The sequence below is a fragment of the Lutjanus erythropterus genome, chromosome 4, assembly GCF_056507025.1.
Source record: "Lutjanus erythropterus isolate fLutEry1 chromosome 4, fLutEry1.hap2, whole genome shotgun sequence".
NCBI lineage: Eukaryota > Metazoa > Chordata > Actinopteri > Lutjaniformes > Lutjanidae > Lutjanus > Lutjanus erythropterus.
Window position 1 is genome coordinate 48,052,002 of NC_139320.1, and position 21,940 is coordinate 48,073,941.

At 40.3% G+C, this 21,940-nt stretch overlaps 1 protein-coding gene across 1 annotated transcript in view; it reads right to left on the minus strand.

Moving 5' to 3' along the window:
- The window catches only part of smtnl2 (smoothelin like 2), a 40,312-nt gene extending 19,173 nt beyond the window's left edge, over window positions 1-21,139 (minus strand). The window contains exons 1-2 of the mRNA XM_084718187.1: window positions 20,984-21,139; window positions 19,763-20,673 (exon numbers count right to left, since the gene is read on the minus strand). Coding sequence (XP_084574313.1) covers window positions 19,763-20,446 — 684 coding nt within the window. The 5' untranslated portion in view covers window positions 20,447-20,673; window positions 20,984-21,139. The remainder of the gene's footprint in view (window positions 1-19,762; window positions 20,674-20,983) is intronic.
- Between the last annotated feature and the right edge of the window lie 801 nt (window positions 21,140-21,940).

The window sequence follows — 21,940 nt, forward strand, 5'->3', positions numbered from 1 at the left end:
ACCTGGTCGTTTTAGTTTCTGTTTTTTAGTATCAAAACAAAAAAACGAGAAATGGGTTGTTTTCCATTTTTTATTTCTCTTTTTCTAAATGAGATCAGTAAACAGCTTTATTCCTGATTTTGGTTTACTCATTATGAACCAAAAATCTGTTGTCCTCCGAGCACAAGCACACGTTCAGAACAAAAAACAGGAATGGGTCCTTTTTTGTTTTTCCCCCTTCATTTATTGTCACAACAAAAAATGGGAAACGGGTCATTTCCCATTTATTATTTCCCCATTTCTAAACGGTAAACACTTTGTTTCCTGATTTTGGTGTTCTTATTTTAACAGCAGAAATCCTTTGGCCGTCATGTACATTGACCCATCTTCACAACAGTTCCCTACAAAAAGTCTGCACAATCCTGGAGGGACTGTTTTAATTTGCAAAACAAATGTACTATCGCAGAAACTGCCATCAAGACAGATATGATTTCACAGTGAAGCCTTTATGCTGATAGCAGTGTCATGGCTGAATAAGTTAGGCAACTGGACAGGTTTACACTGTGAATTATTACATAGCTTGTAAACTGCCAGTCATCACGATGCTAAATGACAGCAACAGCCAATGACTTTGCATTTTACTACAGGACCAATAATAAAGCCCAGACCTCAGCAGAGGGATAAGAGCAAATGTAACACATGAAACAAGAAGTGTGCTCTGGTGCACACAGCTGTGTTACAGCTACTGTAAAGATATCAGAGCTCTCCTCAGCTATCAGAGGAAACAGTCAGTGACCTTCTCTGTAATTTCCTCCAGGAGTCTATAGAGGAATCCTCTCGGAGGAAGAAAGACAGTAAAACCACCTGTTCTTAAAAAGCATTCACGCAGCCTGCAATTTCTCTGCTAGAAAAATCTCAAGGAATACCACTTTGGGTTGAGAGTGGAAAATATGCACTGCCTTTGAACAGAGACGATATAAAAACCTAATTGCAGGTGACAGCCACTGAATGCACAGGGAAAAGTCTTCTTCATAAACACAGTAGCGCTGAATGCAAGGTACGGTCTTGGCTCAGTGACATGACATGATTTCACATGTGTTCTCTGCAAACTGCATCTTAAAATCAGGAATGCATTTGTGCTCTGGTGAAAACAAGGCTTTACCTGCTAGTCTGTTGCAGGTCGCATTATGGCTTTTGTCATGACTTCAAAACTGATACGCTGAAAAGTTTCGTTTCATCTTAAACCAAAGCATCTGCAGATCGATATCCATTATACCCGAAATGTTATGACCCACTAAAGTCAGGCATGATAGGAGAAGAATAAATCCCTGTTTTTCATCTCTGCTATGCGTCTGCACCATCACCCTACTGGAACATTCAAGATCTGCGAGATGCGGCCTTTACTACATAATCGACTGTAACTCATTTAATTCTGAACTGATTTTAATGTCATTTGGTTTTTATAAACCTGAAAAACTGGACATGATAGTGCTTATTTCTTGGAATTAAATTCTAATCAGCTCTTTTACAAAACATTAACCTTCTGAACAGACATAACCTCCACTGGGACATGCAGCCTCTGTCCTATGAATAGGCAGCAACAACCGTAAGTTATTCAGAATGTCAGCTGTTGTGAGTGTAATGAATCTAGATTTCTATATTGATTATATTGTTGTAAAGACTATGCTTCAAAAAACCTTGCAAATCAGTAGATACTCCACCATCTGACCTAACAGGATTTTGAACAGATGATGCATATTAATATCAGAGCTGAAATGACTGATTGAATAATTGATTATTAATCATTATTAAATTAATCGCCAACTATTTTGATAAACAATTAATTGGTTTGAGTAATTTTTTTAAAGAAAAAAATGTAAAAATTCTCTGATTCCAGCTAATTAATTGTGAATAATTTCTGGTTTCTTTACTCCTCTATGATAGCATATTGAATATGTATATATATATAATAATAATGTATAAATAATAATAGTATATATAGATGTGGGCAAAGCAAGACATTTGAATGTCATCTTGGAAACAGTGATTGCAATTTTTCACCATTTTCTGACATTTTATAGACCAACTAATTATTGATTAATTGAAAAAATAATTGACAGATTAATTAAAGATGAAAATAATCAGCAGCTGCAGCCCTAATATCATCAAATCAACTGTCTTGGACAACAAAGGCTTTAAAATGAAACGTCGATATCAGCACAAAATTAACATTTCTGCTAACATGACAGACCAAGAAGGCAGCACTTCTATTATGCTCATGCGATGCGAGTACGTCTGCTCTGTGGAGGTTTTCAAAATGGATAGCAAAGCTGCTGTTTGCAGTAATTGCTCAGCATTGATCAGGCAAAGAGGAGCCAAATCCCGGTCCTTCAACACTATAAATTTAACTGCCCATAAGAGGTGTCATCCTGATCCTGATTATTACGATTATTATGATCATTATTTCTTATTTCACTCAGTGAATGTGTCCATTTTGTAAAGTATTGTATTTTATGTCTGCAACTGTCAGTGAGCCATCACGATAGGAGCAGGTATAATAATCTTTTAATTACAATATGGGAAATACTTGATTCTCTCTGCTGTCAGGTGGAAACACGATACTCATGTGTCAGTTCAGGCATCAGCAATCAGCCAAAATGAGCTGGAAAATATCAGCATATCAGATATCTGCAAAAGTCGTGCATCATTACTTCTGTTGGGCTTCCAGAGACCTTAACTATAAAACAGGGTTAATGAAAACAAACCTACTCAGCAATGAATCTGATTCTGATTCTGATCCTTTTACGCAGACGTCTAATTCACCCCAAACATAAGTAACATGTATTTTTTTTTGTCTGTGAATGACTTTTTGGCAACCAAAAAATATTATATAGGATTTGTTCATGCATAGCACATATACTTTAAAACTTTCCTCAGCTGCTCCCACTCTCCCATCAGCCTTTGCTTGTCTGGTTTTGGTTAAGTCACCGTTAAAGATTTGTAAGATTCGTGGAGGAGGAACAGTATGGTTTCTAGGCCAAGTATCTATGAGAAATAGGTCCTTCTAGCTGTGGGGAAAATATCATTTTTCACTCCTGTGTTCCCTCGGTGACGTGTAGCTCCAACATATGGCAACAATAGACAGTGACTCCCCGGTCTTCCCTGTCCACCTCCCTTCCTCCGTCCAGGTCCTCCTGTCCTCCTCTGTTGCTGGCAGCGAGACAGAGGAGGGCAGGACGAGGTGGAGGAGTCTGACCTCTGGTGGGTGAGGGGTCAGAGAACACAGACAGTCTGTATCACCACTCCCTTCACTCCCATTTCTAAAGAAGCTGACTACACTGGAAAGGTGGCGTGTGTGTGTGTGTGTGTGTGTGTGTGTGTGTGTGTGTGTGAGTGTGTGTGTGTGTGTGTGTGTGTGTGTGTGGAGAGAAACAGGTGAAAGAGCCTTTCAAGCCAGTACAAACTGTTATGAGGGGGTGATACACTGGAAAAATGGAAAAAGTTGAAAAAACACAAAGTTCAAGGCTACTTTTTGAGTTTTAACCCCAACTCAAACTCTTAAGTTTTAAAAAAAGTTTTACCAACCACTGATCTTTTGTTGAGATAATTTACTTTTATTCTTCAGATAAACTTGTATCTTTGAGTTTTTAGAAAAATGCAAAAAAAAAATGTATTCCATAAATTGTTGAGTAAACAAGTCAACAATATAATATTTCAATATTTTCAAGTAGAACCATTTATTTTCATGTGCCCAAGTCTTTCTAAAACTCAAAGGTTAAAGTTTATTTAAAGAACGTAAGTAAATTATTTCAATTTAAGATCATAGGTCTGCAAAACTTTTTTTTTTATAACTTGTTTCAAAGCTTTAGAGTTTAAGTTGGGCTCAAAACTCAAACTATTGTAGTAAGCTGCCTTGAAATTTTGAGTTGTCATTTTGTCAAAGTTGTCAAACTCTAATCACATTTCATCAGTGCTGCACCCCAGATACTACTGATATGATGTCATTTGATTGATTAGCATGTTTAGTGAGCAGCAGATCGAGTGATGGGAATGAGTCAGTCTAGCACTTTGGTCCAGACTGAAATATCTCAACATCTATTGGACAGTTTGCCATGAAACTTTAAACAGACGTCAATGATCCCCAGATGATGTCTCCAAAAAAGTTATGGTGATCACCTGACTTACATTTTTGATTTTTCAGTGAAACAACCCAAGAACTACTGAATGATTTGGTATGAAATGTATTAATATTGGTGATGGTTTTTTGTCTATCATCATGTCAAATGTTTAATTAACACTTTGATCATTAACTGTGAAATGAGTGACATTTCCTTTCTATTTAGTGCGTATTACAAATGTTACCATGTTCACAGGCTAAAATAAATTGTGAATGTCATAGACATTTACTGCTAAACATGAACTATTTAGCGTTGTCATATTAACATGTTGATGTTAGCTTTAAGTCAAAGCAATGCTGTTCCTGTGGACAGCCTCACAGAGCTGCTGTGTCGTGGGAAACACTTCCTTTCTGCAGTAGAACCCACTAGAACTCTCTTTCCTGAAAGAATGAGGTTCCTACCCGAAACTGCAGGTGCACAACAATGTCAATGGATTGTCTTCAGAAACTGGGTCATGACTTTTGCAAAGAGACACTGGTCTTGAATTTTTCAAATGTATTTTTCGTGCTTTGAACACCACATGTCCAGCGCCATTTAGTTCAGTTCCATTATAATTGAAGGAAGTCAGACATGAACTGAACAACACAACTTTAACCAGAGAGGAAGTTGTCTTTGATCTGCGGTTATGTTTGTTTGGACTGATCCTGATCAGAAGAGTCGTGACTGTGAATCACTTCGAAGTTAGCAGATGTCCTGATTATCTGGATATACTGTATAACCATCTCCATCACACAAACTGCAGTCTGCCCACGTCATGGCCTGTATCGTGTTTACACTTGGCCCTGAGGCTGACCAAAACACATAAACACACGTAAAGATGGAGAGGCAGCACAGCCAGTAGATCTCATCGCCCTGAGAGATTAGTTTCACACTTCCACAGACGAAAGAGAGGAGCCGCGCTTCAGTCCCTTCTAGAATTAAGTCCAAAATTAGCTTTGGTGCTAAAACATTTTACTTATTGTCTCTGCCAGATGTAAGCAATCATGCAATAGGTCATGTGTGCATGTGTGAGTGATCAGCTAAGCTGTCATAGTACATATTCAAGGACCTCTCATCCTTTCAACCGACCAGTTAAAATTATTAACTGCTTGGTTAAAAATTGTGCTTACGGGTCGGGTCGGGTGCAGGACACATTTTGGCCTTTGTCATAACTGACATCCACAGAACAGTTTCATTTGATCTTAAACCAGAGCACCTGCACTTTAACTCAATCTACTGAAGTTAGAGACGATACGTTTTGTTAACTTCTCACGACTAGGCATCTACATAGTTGCCATATTGTTGGGGAAAATAATTATTAATTACAACATTAAGTATAAATTAAATCACCCAGCTGGCTGGGGGAGCTGGGGAGTTTGTGGCAGGGGCGGGACCTTTCTGTGTGGAGTTTGCATGTTCTCCTTGCGTCCATGTGGGTTCTCTCCAGGTTCTCCAGCTTCCTCCCACAGTCCAAAGACATGCAGCGTAATAGGTTCATAGATAACTCCAAACTGCCTGTAGGTGTGAATGTGAGTGTGAGTGGTTGTTTGTCTTTATGTGTCGGCCCTGAGATGAATTGGCGACTTGTCCAGGGTGAACCCACCTCTCGTCTCAATGTCACCCCCGACCCATCAGGATAAGCGTTTATGGAAAATGGATAGATGGATGGATGAAAGTATAAATTAGTTCTTTTGTGATTTTTTCCAAAAATGTAGATTTCTATATTTATTAGTGTCATGAAACCACTTGGATGTAATGTTATAAATAAATAATTGAGTGATACATTTGAACTTAGCATCCCTATCATTGTTTCCTTATTAAGTTTATACAGTTATGTGAACCTTTGACGTTCGGCTAGAATAGCATTACACTATTCTATTCATCTTAAAGAAACTAAAACACTGTTAAAACTTCATTCAGAACTTCTCTGCTGGTTGCACCTGACAGTCTCTGTGGCATTGCAGGAGGTGCTTCACCATCTGCTGCGTGGTGGAGATAACTCCACTTGTTGAATTCTGGAAGTTATCTTTAGGTTGGATGTATTGAATGAGGGCAATAGTTCACTTTAGTCTGCAGATCTTTTTTTCAAACTACGTATATATATATATAGTCATATCATGCATATTTTTCTTTTTTGTCTTTGCAGTGCCTTTATTTTGCACACTCTGATAAGGCCAGCTTGTTCCTTTTTTCTTCATATCTTTGTTCAAACATGTCCACATACCATGTTCTAGTGCTAGATTTGCCAGTTGTGTTTTATCGAGGCTAAATATTAACCATTTGATATATATTCTATTGTTATTTTACATTTTACACTCACTGTATGCTACTGTAGCTGCTGCAGTGCACCCATTCTCCTACAGAGCTCCTAATAGTTTCATCTTGTTGTGCTACACCCCCAGCATCCAGTCATCTAACCTCTGGAGAGTTTACATGTTGAATTTCGTCCTCGTGGTGATTGACAGGATAGATAGATTAGCTCTGGGTCATGTTCCTACTCCTCCTGAGCCCAAGGTAGCAGTTATATGTGGGTCACCTTCCTGCGGTGGGAGACTTAATGTCTGACAAAACCCAAAAACTCCAGGAACCCCTGCTCTCTCACCCGTGACCCCGTGCACGGTGTCACCCAACCTCTAAAAGCAGTTCTCCTTAAAGTGCCTTCTGGGCATTACTCCAACACACTGGATCTGAGCGCAGCGCGATTAAATTGTAAAGTATTCCCACAACGGATTGAGCTGACGTAGCCCAGGAGGCAACCCTGAAATCTACTTCTGAAGTTGACTTCCAGTAAGGCTTACTGGTTCCAGAGGGCAGGGAGGGCGAGCTGTCCCACCGGCCAGTCAGTTATTAACCTGTTTCCACAGCGATGATGACGGGAACACGGCCTATTGTCTGGAAGTCATTAAGAGAGCCAGGGGTAGCCAGGGAGTGGCCGCATACCTCTGTTAAACCCCCAGCATGTGTACGCACACACACACACACACACACACACACACACACACACACACACACGCTTCCTTCAGCTCTGTTTTCAGTTTTATTTCCTTCTCCTGTATCAGTCTGAATCAATAACGTCTTACTAATAGCATGTCTTTATCAGAATAAATATTGCCATACGAGCAGTCAAAATGGCCTTGATAAGTAGTTTGCAGTGCCAAAGCACCAGAGGTGGAAAAAATACACTCATTCTGTACTCAAGTAGAAGTATAGATACTTGTGTAAAGTATCGTACTGTACTGATTCAACTTCTTTACGCAAATAAAAGTGAAAAAGTACAGGTTCTGAAATGTTCTCACAGTGTGAAAGTAAAAAGTCGTCCTCTGAAGAACATTTGCTGTTTCTGTATAAAACTAACTGAACCTCATCTTTTCTCCACGGTCAAGTCTCTCTGTCTGTTTCGTCTTGTTACACCTCTTACATCATTTTTCTCTTGTTAAGTCTTTTTGCTGTTTTCTTCTCGTTTTGTTATTTTTACATCTTTTATGTAATTTTTGTTATGTATTGTTACATCCTATTTGTCTTGTATATTTTACGTTATTTTTGTTGTTATGTATTATTGTGTTGTTTCTGTTGTGTTACATCATTTTCCTTGCGTAATTTTTGTCTTGTTCATCTTGTTACATTTTTCATTGTTTTCTTGTTATGTCATTTTTGTTCTGTTATGTATTGTTATGTCATACTTGTTTTGTTCCATATTTTACTTTATTTTTGTTACAATTTTTAGTCGTTTTCATCTTGTTATGTGGTTTCCATATTGTCTTTTTGCACTTTTTCATCTTGTATTAATAGTAAAGTAACAAGCCTGTTTTGAAAATATAAAGAGTGGAAGGTGCAAATATTGGAGTTCAAATGTAGGGAGTAAAAGTAAAGACTGTATATGCTTGTTTGAGTGAAACTTTATTTTCTGTCTAGCTCATTGCTGTATTAATAGCCACAACAGGGGGGTTGGTGCCAGGAATCCAGCCTTAAAAAGCAGCCAAGCTCTGAGGGGGAGACTGGGGGAGGGGTGAAAGGGTGAGGAAGGGGCCACAGAGGCAGGAAGGGGTACGTGGATGTGGATGGATGGATGGATGGATGGATGGATGGATGGATGGACAGACAGATGGATGGACAGACGACCGGACGGGTGGACAGATGGATGGATGGTTGCTGGTAGAATTTGTTGTACGTCGAGGTATCAGAGCCAGTCAGAACCGTCTCTGCCAGGGAAGTCTCCACAGACAGCAAGCAAATGTCAGCTGTCTTCGTCATGGAGATAAACAACACCACACAACTCTCTCCACTCTACTGTGTAACCCCCGCTGAGCTCAGACACAGAATCAAACACTCACACATTCACTGTCTGTAAAAGTGATCTTCACACAAACACAGACACAAAACGGACACGTCTTTTTTTCCTTCATATTTGCCAGCAAAAAGTCAAAGAAGAAAATTCAAGTAACAAACAAATCAAATTCCTTTAATGAACCTGAGAATCACTACAAAGCAGTTCAGCCTGGTATCAGAAGATGTATGATTAACATGACAGTGTCTGAGTGATCCTGTGTGTTATCACTCCTCTTTCACTTTTCTTGTGATAAAGTCTATACTAAGTTATTCAGAGACACTGTGTCAAGTGCACAACATTTTGAATGGTTCTAAAGGAGCATAGTGTTAGTTCATTCAAAGCCTCTGTTAGCTGATTGACATCAGATGCTTCACTCATGCTTCACCACCACTGGCTCATTCATCAGCTGTGTGGTTATCAGCTGACTAGTAACAGTGATCATATTCATGTAGGTGTGCAATGCTGCCATTATATCCTGACACTAAAGACAACAGGCCTAATGCATTTGGGTTATTGTGGGTTTTCTACCTTTTGAGCAAAAGGGAAAAACCACTGCCTCTTTTCTCAGTTTTCTCCAGGTTTTCTCCAGTCTTTCTTTCTACTGCATAAACAGACCAGTTTTATCTAAAAAAAGCATCTTTCCAGTGGTGAAATAAAACTAAATTATGTATTAGAACACTCATTTGTATTGCAGTGTTGCTATCACCAAGTGAAATCTGACACTGAACTATGAATCAAAACCTTAACTACAGTCTGTCCACAGCATCAGGCGTAATTATACAGATTACGTTAGAACAACAACTCTGACGTTCCTGAGGTATAATTACTGTAATAGGGAGTTAACATTGCTGCATGACACAATCACAATCAAATACACTCAGCAAACTGTGACATCATATTTTAACAAGGTGAGAAAGAAATGTTTCACGTCTTCTCAGACAAGACAACAGCATCTCTTACATTAATATGGAGCAGTGTGTTTGTGTGTGTGTAGCCTGCCTCCACATGTACAGAAGAAGTATGTGTGCATACACTGCAGCAAGCACACGATTGACCTTTCCTAAGTCCCGCCCATTTTTGCTCTGTTCTCCAATTAAAGTCAAATTACCTGCTCACACTCATCATGCCTAAACCAAAACCAATGAAGGCAACAAGTACTAGCTAATCATATTCAGAGTAGGACGAGATATGACTCTCCTGGGAAAAAAAAAATGCTTCCTGTACTTAGATATACTATATGCAAGGCTTGTCTATGTTGAAAACAAAAACAAATTGTAATGGTTAAATGAAAAAGTTGTTGCTGGGGGACATACATAAAGCCACATATAGTCACTTCTTCAGTTAGCTAGTCAGTGGCTAGCTAACAATTGATGTAGATTAGCTTGCTAGTTGATTGAGCTCGCATGAAAAGTACAGCACAGACCTATGGCTACTAAGTTAGTTAGCACTTTGCTAACATTAGCTAACTTACAGTAAGATGTGACTATATGTTGCTTTTACAGGTCCTGCAGTAATATCTTTAAACCATCTTCAAATTTTGGTTTTCTTTTCAAAACAGATGAGCCCAGCACATAGCATATCTGAATACAGGAAACAGGAAAGGAGAAACTTGACCAGAGTTCCAAAAGGGGCGGGGCTTATGAAGGGTCATTTGTGGTTTCCATAACTTAATGCTAATGTTGGTCTGTGCATGTAGACGTGTGCAGCAGCCGCCAGTAATCACAGTGTAATTCAGTTTGGACCGGGATCAGTTCATTTTAGAGCAATCTATCCATCAGACTATTTTCAGACTGTGACGAAACTAAAACACTGCAGTGGTCTGCTGCTCGTGTGTGTGTGTGTGTGTGTGTGTGTGTGTGTGTGTGTGTGTGTGTGTGTGTGTGTGTGAGTGTATGTGTGTAGATAAGAAACAGATAGCATCAAAGTTGAGTTGTGTAATGTTAGTGGGAGATGGAGCTAATGGGTGCACAGGGAGAGATGGAGGGAGACCATCAGTGTCAGGGGGAGTGTAACTCTCTCTCTCTCTGACACACACACACACACACACACACACACCGGTCACATCATGTGCTGGTATCTCTGTAGGATCAAATTCAACCATCAAATAGCAGCTTAAATGTTTGATTTCAAATTTAAACATCAATATATTATTACTGCAAATTACTTTTTATAGTTTGGTACAATACCGTGGTGCTGTGAATGCAGATGTTTCTCAAAATTAAAACCACATTTCCCATAAATCCTACTGCCTGCAAGGATCTAGTAAAAGTGATTCTGTCTTTCATTCATTCCACTGTCTGCTGCCACCAACCAAAACATCTGCTCAGTCTGTACCACACTGTTGACAGCAGGAAAACCTCAAAATGTGCATGTATCATAATGGAACACTTCGAGCACATGCAAGAAACGCCTCCGCAACTGCCCCAACCTCAACTCTTCAATCTCAAGAAATGACCTCTTACGTAACATATGATGCAAGTGCTGTACTGGGCCATAAATCAAGCGCACCTAGAATCTGTGCGTTGATAGACAATAGTAGATAACTCTCTGACCTTACTGCACTAATCTGATCTGTTCATCCACTAATGGATACACACACACACACACACACACACACACACAGAGAGAGAGAAGGAATGTAGTGTGTCTAATGGTCTGCGGTAGTGGAGGAGTCTAGAGAGGTACAGGTGTGGTTTGGGAAGGTATTTGTGCGTAAGACAGAAAATAAAAATGTTGTACTGTGACAGGAAACAGAGCCAGAGACAGGAAGAGACTGATAAAAATTAAAGAATGTGACAGTAATTATTCTGCGATGTGAAAATTGCATAAAGTCATACTGTCATAGAATTTGGATTAATTGTACAGCCCTAGTCAGTAGTGCCCCTGATGATGGGTAAAAATAATGTGAAATCTCTGGAATGCCCCTTTAACTCAAGGTCCACTTACTATTTATTTTCTTGAGTTTTCAACCACATGATTGTTACTGTCTCTCCATATACAGCTACCTGTTATCAAGTTCATACTCAACTCATGTGGTAAACCATCTCCATGACAACTGAGCAAATTCTATCCTGATGAAGACAGTGAGGTGTGGTTGATAGCACCGGAAAATCTAGTAAGTGGTCCTTGAATTAAGATCTTTTTTCTTTGTCCAGCTGCCAAAGTCAAGAGGGAGTTTTCAGGCTAGCTGTCTAAACTTGTGGCATACAGCGGTGAAAACGTGATGAGGTGAGATCAGGGTGCAGGTGAGAGATGGAGAAGAGGAATGAGTAAAAGAATGAGTCAGAGAGGAGGAAGAGGAGGAGGGTCGATTATCTGCAATCCTTCCACACTCAATGTATTCCCAATGAAGCACAAGGGCCAACACAATGGCCCATTGAGACGGCTGCTTTGGCACTGTAATTGGCAACAGCGGTGTTGTCTGCTGACGTATGTGTGTGTGTGTGTGCGTGCATGTGTGTGTGCGCGCAGAGGGAAGAGGAAAAACAGAGGAGGAGACTTTGTGAGGAGGCTTAGGTCTTTGTCCTAATCCTAATCTTGACTAATTCCTGGTGCCCAGAACCATTAGAGGATAGAAAAGAGCCACACAGCTGCCTCTTTACAAACCTCAAAAACCTTCCAGATGGAAACACACACACACACATACACACACACTATTACACACACAGCTGGGTTTCCATTCAAGTATTTTTATGTGAATTCCGAAGTACTGAATCAGAAAAGTGCAACGGAGGCGGCAAATTATGACAAAATCTCTCAAATATTGCAAAACATTACTCATCATTTTGACAAGGCTTTTGTCAAAAAAGGTCCAATAAGAGAAATGGAACTATACACTGATTTGTACTTACAGAATATTTCAACTCAGTTGTTAAAAAAGCACCAAATTCAGTAAATGTTGTGCATTTTCCTTAAATGACAGTTGCACACATTAACAAATAATAATTGATTAAAGGAGTTATCATGAGAAAAGCATGTGCAAAAATTAGTACAGCAGTCCAAATAGTGAGACAGAGCCACAGACTGTATATTAAATAAGTTATTTAAAATATCATTTATGGTTGAATCAAGTCATTCTGTCTTGCTCCACTCCCCACCCTCAGGGAAAGCTCTGCAGGCTGCAGGAACGCTGCAGGAACACTGCAGGAGCGAAGGACTTACATAGTGAATTGACAATAACGAGTCCTTCACTGTAAATTGATCAGGTCTTTATAACTGTCAGTTGTCAGTTGAAAGCAAATTTCACTTCACTGAAAATACACACCCTGGACTTTGAGTTCAGTGGCTGCCTGTCTCTCTGCCTGCCAACCCCCATTAACATTTTGTTCAATTTAATTGTAATAAATATCGACACCTTTTAAGAGATTATTAATGATTTCTTACAACTCATAAACAGACACTAACTCATTCTGCAAACATTCGGCATTAAGTCGAACTCTAATTACAGTAAAAGAGGCAAATGAAAACTGTTCTGGCTCAGAATAGAGATGTCAAAGAAGGACACTGCGGCGGTACTATTGCTGTAAGAGTAGTGAGTATTTCAGCTTCACATATTTCTTTGATGACATATCATGGTTATGTTATGGTTTATTACTTTAAATATATGACAGATGTCTCCTTCAATGATTAATGACTAATAATATACAAAACACGTCAAGTTTTATTTAAACAATTTCTAAACTAACAAGGCAGACAAAACTAGGGCTGTAACTAACAATTATTTTCATTATTAATAATCTGAATAATTAATAATTATTTTCTAGATTGGTCAATTAATCATTTGGTCTGTAAAATGTCAGAAAATAGTGAAAGTTTGTTCCAGTTTTTGAAAATTCAAAAAAGTGATGTCTTTCATTGTCTTGTTTTATCAGCCCAAAGTTCAGTTTAATATGACTAAATAACCATAATGGACAGGTTCAAAACAGTATTTTCTGTAATTTTTGCATGAAACATTACTTAAATGATTATTTGATTGATTCAAATTAGTTGGCGATTATTATGCTATTGACTCACTAATCGATCAGTTGCTTCTCTATATCAAACCAAATCATGAGGAAACCTGTAAGCTCCTGAGAAATGGTACAAAAAATATAAATTGTTAATTAATGCATATTTTAAATTGGTTAATTTCTTAATTAGTAATTCTTACTCATTAAAAAATATTTAAAATACATACATACATAAATCCATACAAAATATGTTTTCCCCTGGTCTGCAGTGCTATTTACTGGTCTACATTTTTTTTTTTTTTGGTGTGAGTTGCAGAGTTTTGGAGACATCAGCCTTAGAAACACTTGTCTTCTTTCTAATATAATGGGACTATATAGCACTAGTAAATCTACATAGACAAATAGTACTACAAGTCAGGGGAAACATATGTATTTTTGATTTGGGGGTGAACTGTCCCTTTAATATCCCTACACCAGATCTTTCATTGGATTGCTGTTGACTGAAGAGCACAGTGAAAAAAAGAGACGGTTGCATCAGAGAAAAACTACATATTCATAATTCATACAGATGTGTGCTGCAGGTGTGTTTTCAATATTAACGAGATCATGCTGACATGCTGCAGGTGTCTTTTGGAGGTCTGTGTGTGTGCATGCAGGTGTGTGTGTGTGTGTGTGTGTGTGTGTCATCTTGTGACGGCTCGGCGGGTCACGGTGAAGGTGCACAGCAACAGCTGGAGAGCAGGCTGGAAGACAGACACGCCTCTACACATCTCCCTGGCACGGTCTGAGTTCAGCTGGGATCCGAGCTGTTAAGAATGCCTGCAGTGTGTGTGTGTGTGTGTGTGTGTGTGTGTGTGTGTGTGTGTGTGTGTGTGTGTGAGAGACTCTCGGTGTATCATGTCAATCAGGCCTGTTTGAACAGCCAACTGAACTTAATGTACTGTATCTTCCTCCCGTCTCTCTCTCTGACAGACAGACAGGTGAGGATGTGGCAGGAAGAGTGAACTGCAATTATGATTCAAGCAGCGCTGTCAGCATCTGACTGCATGGACAGAAAAAAAAATGAAGCTGATTAACATGAAGTGAGTGGAGACGCAGCAGAAACACAGTAAACCTTTGTGCACGGATACATTATTTCAGTTATTTTCTACGTGTTTGATCTGATGAGTGCTTCTGCAGCGGTGCGTTTGGCTGACAGTGGGGGATCTCCCGCAGAAACAAAGGTGCCCTTGTGTTGTTTCGCTCTGACCACATGATTTCACAGAAGATAACATTCCTCTGTTGTATCAGCTGCATAGTTTGGTAATTATAGATACATAAAGAACAGCTATTTGCATAATGTGTGCTCGTGTGTGCATGTGCTTTTAACAGTCATAGCTATATCTTTATAACTATCGGTGCATGAAGTTTGATGTTGAAATGCTTTGTACAGGGTTCCTACACCTTTTCCAAAGTCATATTCAAGCATTTCAGGCTTTTCCAGCCACTGACAGCTGTGGTAAACAGTGTTGGGCAGTAACTCACCACTGTAATATTATTACTTCACCTAGTCATGAGCGGTGTAAGGGATTGCAAATTTCAAAACAGTAATTGTGTTTTACAGTTACTAATCCAGTTACTGTGTGATTTGTTGTTTGTTCTAGGTACTGATACATGGGTGTGCTCTGAGGTCATCCGAGGCTGTATGTCTGCATAAATCGTCTATCCGTGACCCATCTCTTCTGAACATACCATTTTCTCTGAGTGTTTTTTAAAACAATTTACTAATAATTGGAGGAGCTGCTTTCAGTTTCATTTCCATGCATGCAGTAATGTCACTGCAGCAAGTACATGAGACATTCAAAACACAGACATTCAAAACAGTAATTGTATTACAGTTACTAGTCCAAGTGACGTTACTGCATGATTTGTTTTTTGTTCATGCATGGATATGCTCTGAGGTCATCCAAGGCTGCATGTCTGCATAAATCATCTACCCCAAATTCATCCCTTCTGAACATTTCTTTTCTAATTCAGAGACACACACTCACAGCTCTACCCATCCCTATAGGCTATATAACCTTTTAAATGATGTTGAGCAGTGTGAGCTTTCCAGGTGATTTCTTTATTGTGTGTTGTTTGGAGGTCTGGGTGTTTTTTAAAACAATATACTAATAATTGCTTTCAGCTTCAGGAGCTGCTTTCAGTTTCATTTCCATGCATGCAGTAATGTCACTGCAGCAAATATGAGAGACATTTAGGCAGCAAAACTAAAATCTGTAGTTATGAACTTGACAGGACAAAGGAAATTCTCCATAGGACACAGAATTAAATAATCAAAGAAGTTGTGCTGCTGTCTCAGTGCCTCATGTTGTAACTGCAGTGTGGACAGCTAACAACAAAAGCTTTCTGGGTGTTAACAGTTAATTGGATCAACTATGAAGCACAGACTGCCAACAAGGTATGAAATAATATAATGAGTGTCATTAATAATTACTTTTGATACTGTAAGTAAAGTTATACTGTTACTTTTTAAAGCAGTAATGAATAAAAAGTAACTTATTACACTGAGTAATTTGGCCAACACTATACTGTATATATATTTGCTAAAAATTATTATTTATCTTTTAATGTTATTGTCCAATAAACCAAAATTAGGTTTTGTGATTGCGTTCTACACAAGGGTGACAAATTACATTTCCAAAATATCTGAAAAGTTTAGCCAACTTAGTTAGCTGCTAGTTAGCTAGCTATGCATTGGTCTAACATTTGTTACATTTTCAATTATGGAAAGTACCACTTTAAATAAACATTATAACCTATTTCATTTAAAGTTAACGTTGGCATAGTCCATTGATTAATCATTTGATCACTGACACTGTGAACGTCAGCGCGATGTTAGCTATAATTAATCAATTCCCCACTACAGCTTAATGTTACTTTTTATGTGGCTTGAAAGAACAGATTCTCTCATGGTGAAAAGCTGCATGTCCTTCCTGCAGACTTTACAGGAAGTTGCTCGAGGATTTGGACCTCATGATTTTTTTTTTTTTTTTTTTTGATGTGTTGATGTTTGCAGTGCAAGTGAGGACTCGAGCAGAGTCCTCTTCATTTTGTGGGAAAGGCAATAGTAATTTGGCTCTCCTTGACTTATTGTATTTATTTATAATCTAAGCACTTTTCAAACCATCACTTTAAAATTCAAGTGTTTTCAAGGATTCCCAGCACCCATACGAACCCTGATTGTAGATGCGGGTACACGAAACTGAAAACCTGAACATAATATATGGACGTCACGGCATCTGTAGCAGCCTGTATCATTTTGGAAATTCAATTCCCAAACTGTGCCATATCATGTTGTAACCACAATCTCCTGCCTGCTGTGGTCCATCAAATACTCGGTATGCATGAAGTATATGTGTGTGGATATAGGTGTGTGTGTGTTTGTACCAAACCCCAGCTTTGTGTCAGCTGCAAGACAAAATACCAAGCTTCACCAAGGAAGAAATCTTTCCAAATAAAAAACAGAATCTCAGTACTGGCCTCATTAATGTCATGCTCTCAAGAGCAGGACGGAGCGCCCTGGAAGTAAATAACCTCCTCCTGCCATCCAAGTTACCCACTGTGGTAAAACTGAAGTACTTGTACAACAAAACAGTTTCACATGTGATTTAAAGTCTTTGGTTCCACTGTTATGAATATAACACTAAATAATAGGCACTGTCTACTGTTGATTGACAGACAATGGTGCTACAAGACACATTCAGTTTATGCTGTTAAAGCATTTGCTGTCTGCTAGAAAACACCTCAGGCTTATATACTGGTAGATACCACTTATTTTACTCATTCCCAGGTCTTCAAATACTGACACTATGTCACACCTCATGGCATCTTATACAGATGTTTAAGATACCCTTTAGCTTCTATTGATGCATCAAAGTCCAAATATGGACGAGCTGGGATAGATGAAACACAGGACTTTCAACCAGGAGGCCAGGGTTCGTATACTGCGTGAAACCAAAAGTCAGCATAATCTAAAGTTTTACGTAAGTCATGTATTTGCGTCACATGGCACATGCTTATTTTAACGCAAACCATGATCTGTTCCTAAACCTAACCAAAGTAATTTTGTTGTCTAAATCTAACCTAATGTTAACCTAACATTAACTACATGTTAAAAAGGCTTTCTGGTGTTGTCAGGCTCTCGTACAGTTGAAGCGGAGCTATGAGCGGATTACCCAAGATCAGAGCCTTTTTTCTCATTGCGACTGCGCAAAGCGGCAGACTGAGCATCTGAAATTGCCACTGCAACACAATGTGTCACGTTGATAGAAAGACTTTCTAGACTTTCTAGCCACCTGCAAGTCCACACCAGTGGAATTTTCTTGGAACGACTCTTAGCCGTTTTACTTTACATTTTACACGTTCAGAGTGAGCACTCAGGTTATGGCTTGATGACTGTACCGTACAGTGTGAGTACATGCATTGTGAGCTTTGGCTTTACATCACAGATGATTTGCTCATCCAGTTGGAGATGGAATTAAACAACATCATTTCTAAAATCATACAGCGTATGCCAGCTTAAGTTGTTGCTTTTGCTATGGAGCCATTGTGCACAAGGTACTATTTCCTAAATCAAAAGCATCTTAGTATAAAAGAAAACAGACACACGTGCATGTATGCTTCTGATCAGATTGAGAGGAATATCCAGCCTCAAAATGGAAGGATTGAGCCTATTTTGGCTTAAATACTCCTGTTTTTAACATACCGAGCACCAGGCGGACAATGGAAAGTTGGATTGTGCTGCAAGAGTGTTCTAAGGAATTTCTGGAAAACAATGCAAGCATGATTAAAAGTTCTTGCAATTAATGCAGATTGGTTGAATTTGCCTTCATTCTTGCCATTGCAAGATCACACATTTGACAGGAGGCTGAGTCACAGCACTGAAACACTCAAATCCATGTACACTCAATCACTGGAAGACAAAAGAGGAAAACATCTTGATTGTCATAAGCTTGTGTACACTCTCTCACATTTCCAAATATTTAGACAGATAGGACAGAATTCCCTCTCTGCTCTGAAAACCCTATAAATCTCTGATCAGCAGAAGGCCAGGAAAACGAAACACACTCATCATCGACAAGCCAAGTGATGCAGCAACCACAGGGTGGATTGAAGCCAGGAGATTCTGTTTTTGGTTTCATCAGAGGCAAGACATGCCAAGGGAGGAAACAAAGTCAACTATGCAACAACCAGGAAACGAACAGTCGCTGTGAGGGACTCCAAGGTGAGTTACAATTCCAACTGCAGAGGACAGACTTCTATGAGCTACATCCCAAAGTGACAGTAAAGTTTTATTCCTGATAATAACTCAGAAATCACTAAGCAGTAAAACGCTGACACAGGCCGCCCGGTCGCCATCGATGCAGTGATTAACTATGATGTAATCTAGACACAGACACAACATAGAACCAGTTTTCATACACCCTTTTTATCAAACAAAGTCTTTCCATGAACTGAGAAACGAGCTTGATTTTAGCTTTAGGTTTTTGAAGTTTCACAAGACCAGTGGTTGAATTTTTCAAACCAGAATCATGCATCGTTCAGGTGAAACTAAAACATAAAATTATCCAAGACTGGACCCACAAGGTCTCCACAGGACAACAGTGATAATGACTAACCTACATTTCACAATACTGATTTCACATATTTGACTCAGGTCTGAAAACCACACTGTGACCACACTAACCTCACCTCCCAGGAGCCTGCTCGACTCATGTTACTGTACTTCATAAATCCTTAAAGCGTCCTGGCAGAGGGCTATTGTGCAACCGCAGTGACACAACCAGTGCCTCGTATGACACATCCGCACGGCCACAACGCAACACAGCTTCAGTCAAATTCACATTCTGCCTCTTGACCACAGAGGCACTTTCCCAACCTAGAAAATTACATTGCATTTACTGGACTCTTCTGCTACTGTATATTAAACGTCCATCCAAAGCACAGTTATCGGCACCGGACTGTGAAGTGGCGGGTTAATGCAAATAGGTCAAGAGCTGTGTGCAACAGCCCAGAAGGACTACAAATTGTCTTGAATGGGCTTCCTAGGGACTTGAGATTCAGGCAGTTCTTGACATGCAAAGCAGTTGTTTCCAACCACTACTTCAGCCCCAGGGGATACTTCTGCAGTTGCCAGGGGATATGTGAAAAGACTGCGGCTAAACTTGAAAGACAGAAGTTACTATTATATTTACATATCATACTAATAACCGTAATATTTTTGGACACTATTGTGGTATGGAATTTTCATACGTTTCATTTGTAGTCGACTAAAGGGCAGTTGAGTCTTAATAATATGCAGTACTCACATTCGTCTTGCTGGAAACAGCGAATGTGGCTCGGCTGGAGAAGCGGGCGGTGGAGGGGCTGCTGCCTGACACTGGACCCGTCACCATGGAGGTAACCCTGGAGCCCACAGGAGGACTGCTGGAGTCAGGGGAAGACGATGGGAAGGTGGCAGGTGGGGATGAAGGACTGGACTGACTGCTGAGGCCGCTGTAGGTCTGGGTTTGGCTCCCCAGGCTGCAGGGCTGAATGTGGAGGTGAGCCTGGCTCTGACTGTGAGTGTGAGTGTGAGCCTGACCCTTCCCGTACACCACCTCCTTCACCTCCTGATGGTTCTCCTGAATGTCACTGAGGTGATTCTTGTGATTGTGATTATAGCTGTTGTTCATCAAGGTGCTCCTGTCGCACGTCATCCCGCTCAGGAGCTCCACCTGACGGGTGAGAGCCTCCAGCTGACTCCTGAGCTGCCGGTTCTCCTGCTGGAGCTGAACCACGGCTCGTCCGAGAGGCCCGCTCAGGTTCGCAGTCTCCTCCAGGCGACGCTCCATGCCCAGCTTGAAGGTGCTGACGTCCACGTGGATCTCCCGGATGGCGTCCCTAAGAGTGTTCTCATATCGGGCCAGAGCTGCACACACCGTCTCCCCCTCTGGAGAAGAAGACCGGGGGTGACAACAGTCTCCCATCTCAGCCAGGATTGGGGCTTCCATCGGAACAGCTGAGCCGGACAGCCTTTTCAGTCTGAGAATGAGATCCTCTAGTTGCTGGAGAATGTGTTGAAGGAATGGAGAATGAATGTGGCTGGAGGGAGTCTGACAGACAAGGGTTGGGGGCAAAGGTCTGGTCTGTTTTATCCCCACTCCCTCAGCTTCTTCCTGGGATGTCTCCTTCAATAAGCTCTGCTTCTCAGGTACAGATGTCTCCCTCTGTCTTCTGCCTGAAAGCAGAAAATGGGACAAGACTTGACCTTTAGCTTGTGGATAGCTGTGAAGGTCTTAGAAGATCCAACCAATGCAAATGTGCAAAAATACAGCTGTGTTAGAAAATATCCAATGAAAATAATTCTTGCACTAAAAAACACCACAACTTAGACTGACTTTCCTGCATTGAACCCCACAAGAGAATCTGTTTTTAAGGAGTCAGCATGACAGACAGAAAGCATACATCTCTTTGAGACAGTTATGTTTCATAACTGCCATAAAACACAGCAGTGAGGTCATCTTCATTCACAGCTGGAACAAACCTACCTCAGTTTGGCTCTCCGCTGCAGCTCAGTAGAGTTCCCTCAGTCGGCGCTCAACAGCTGTATGAGTGTGTCTGTGTGAGTGTGTCTGTACGAGCTCTGCTCTGCCCTGCCGCCTCTCTGGTTTGTTTAAACTCTCAGGTTGATCACTCCTCTCTTCTGGCCCGGAGGAGGAGGGAGGAGAATGGGAGGGATAAAGGAGGGTGGTGGTGGTGGAGTGAAGAAACAACATGGAAAGAGTAGTAAATGTGAGAGGAGGGGAGGGGAGGGGAGGGAGGCGGGCCGGGTTGCTTTTATATCCTCATACTGTGTAAACTATCGGAGGGAGGACTCCTCTCTCCTACTTTCTTAGTGCACATCCTCCTCTCCTTTCTATCATATCGTTCCCTGCTCTGTGCCATCTTTTTCTTTTACTCATCTGGTCTTTCCTCCACTTTTATTTGGAAAGAAATACATAACTAACACTCAGAGAGATTCATTTGCAGTGTCGCCTTACCTGTGTGAGTTTATTATCATCTTCGCCAGGGGATAATGCAGTCGCTTCCGTGTGTGTGTGTGTGTGTGTGTGTGTGTGTGTGTGTGTGTGTGTGTGTGCATACATCATTAAAAGACCTGCATCTTGTCCAGAGCTAATCTTGAATACTACTGGACCGATCAGCCTAATTTTTTTCTGTGCACATTCATGATGGTATACTCAAATACCATCTTTCTTTCAAAAGAACACCTTGAGGGAATTTCTTCAAATAGCTTAAATAGCTGCTTGGACTTGGAAGAATGAACTGATTCAAATTTGGTGGTCAAATGTCAAGGTTCGTTCTTGTGATATCTGAGGAACACATGGGAAAATTTCTTGAAACTTGGTTCAAGTGTCCACTTGGACATCATTCTTTGAAAACAGTGACCAGTACTCATTGCTGGCTAGCTACTGTCTGAAGTCTGAGTGTACGAAGCCTAAAACTGC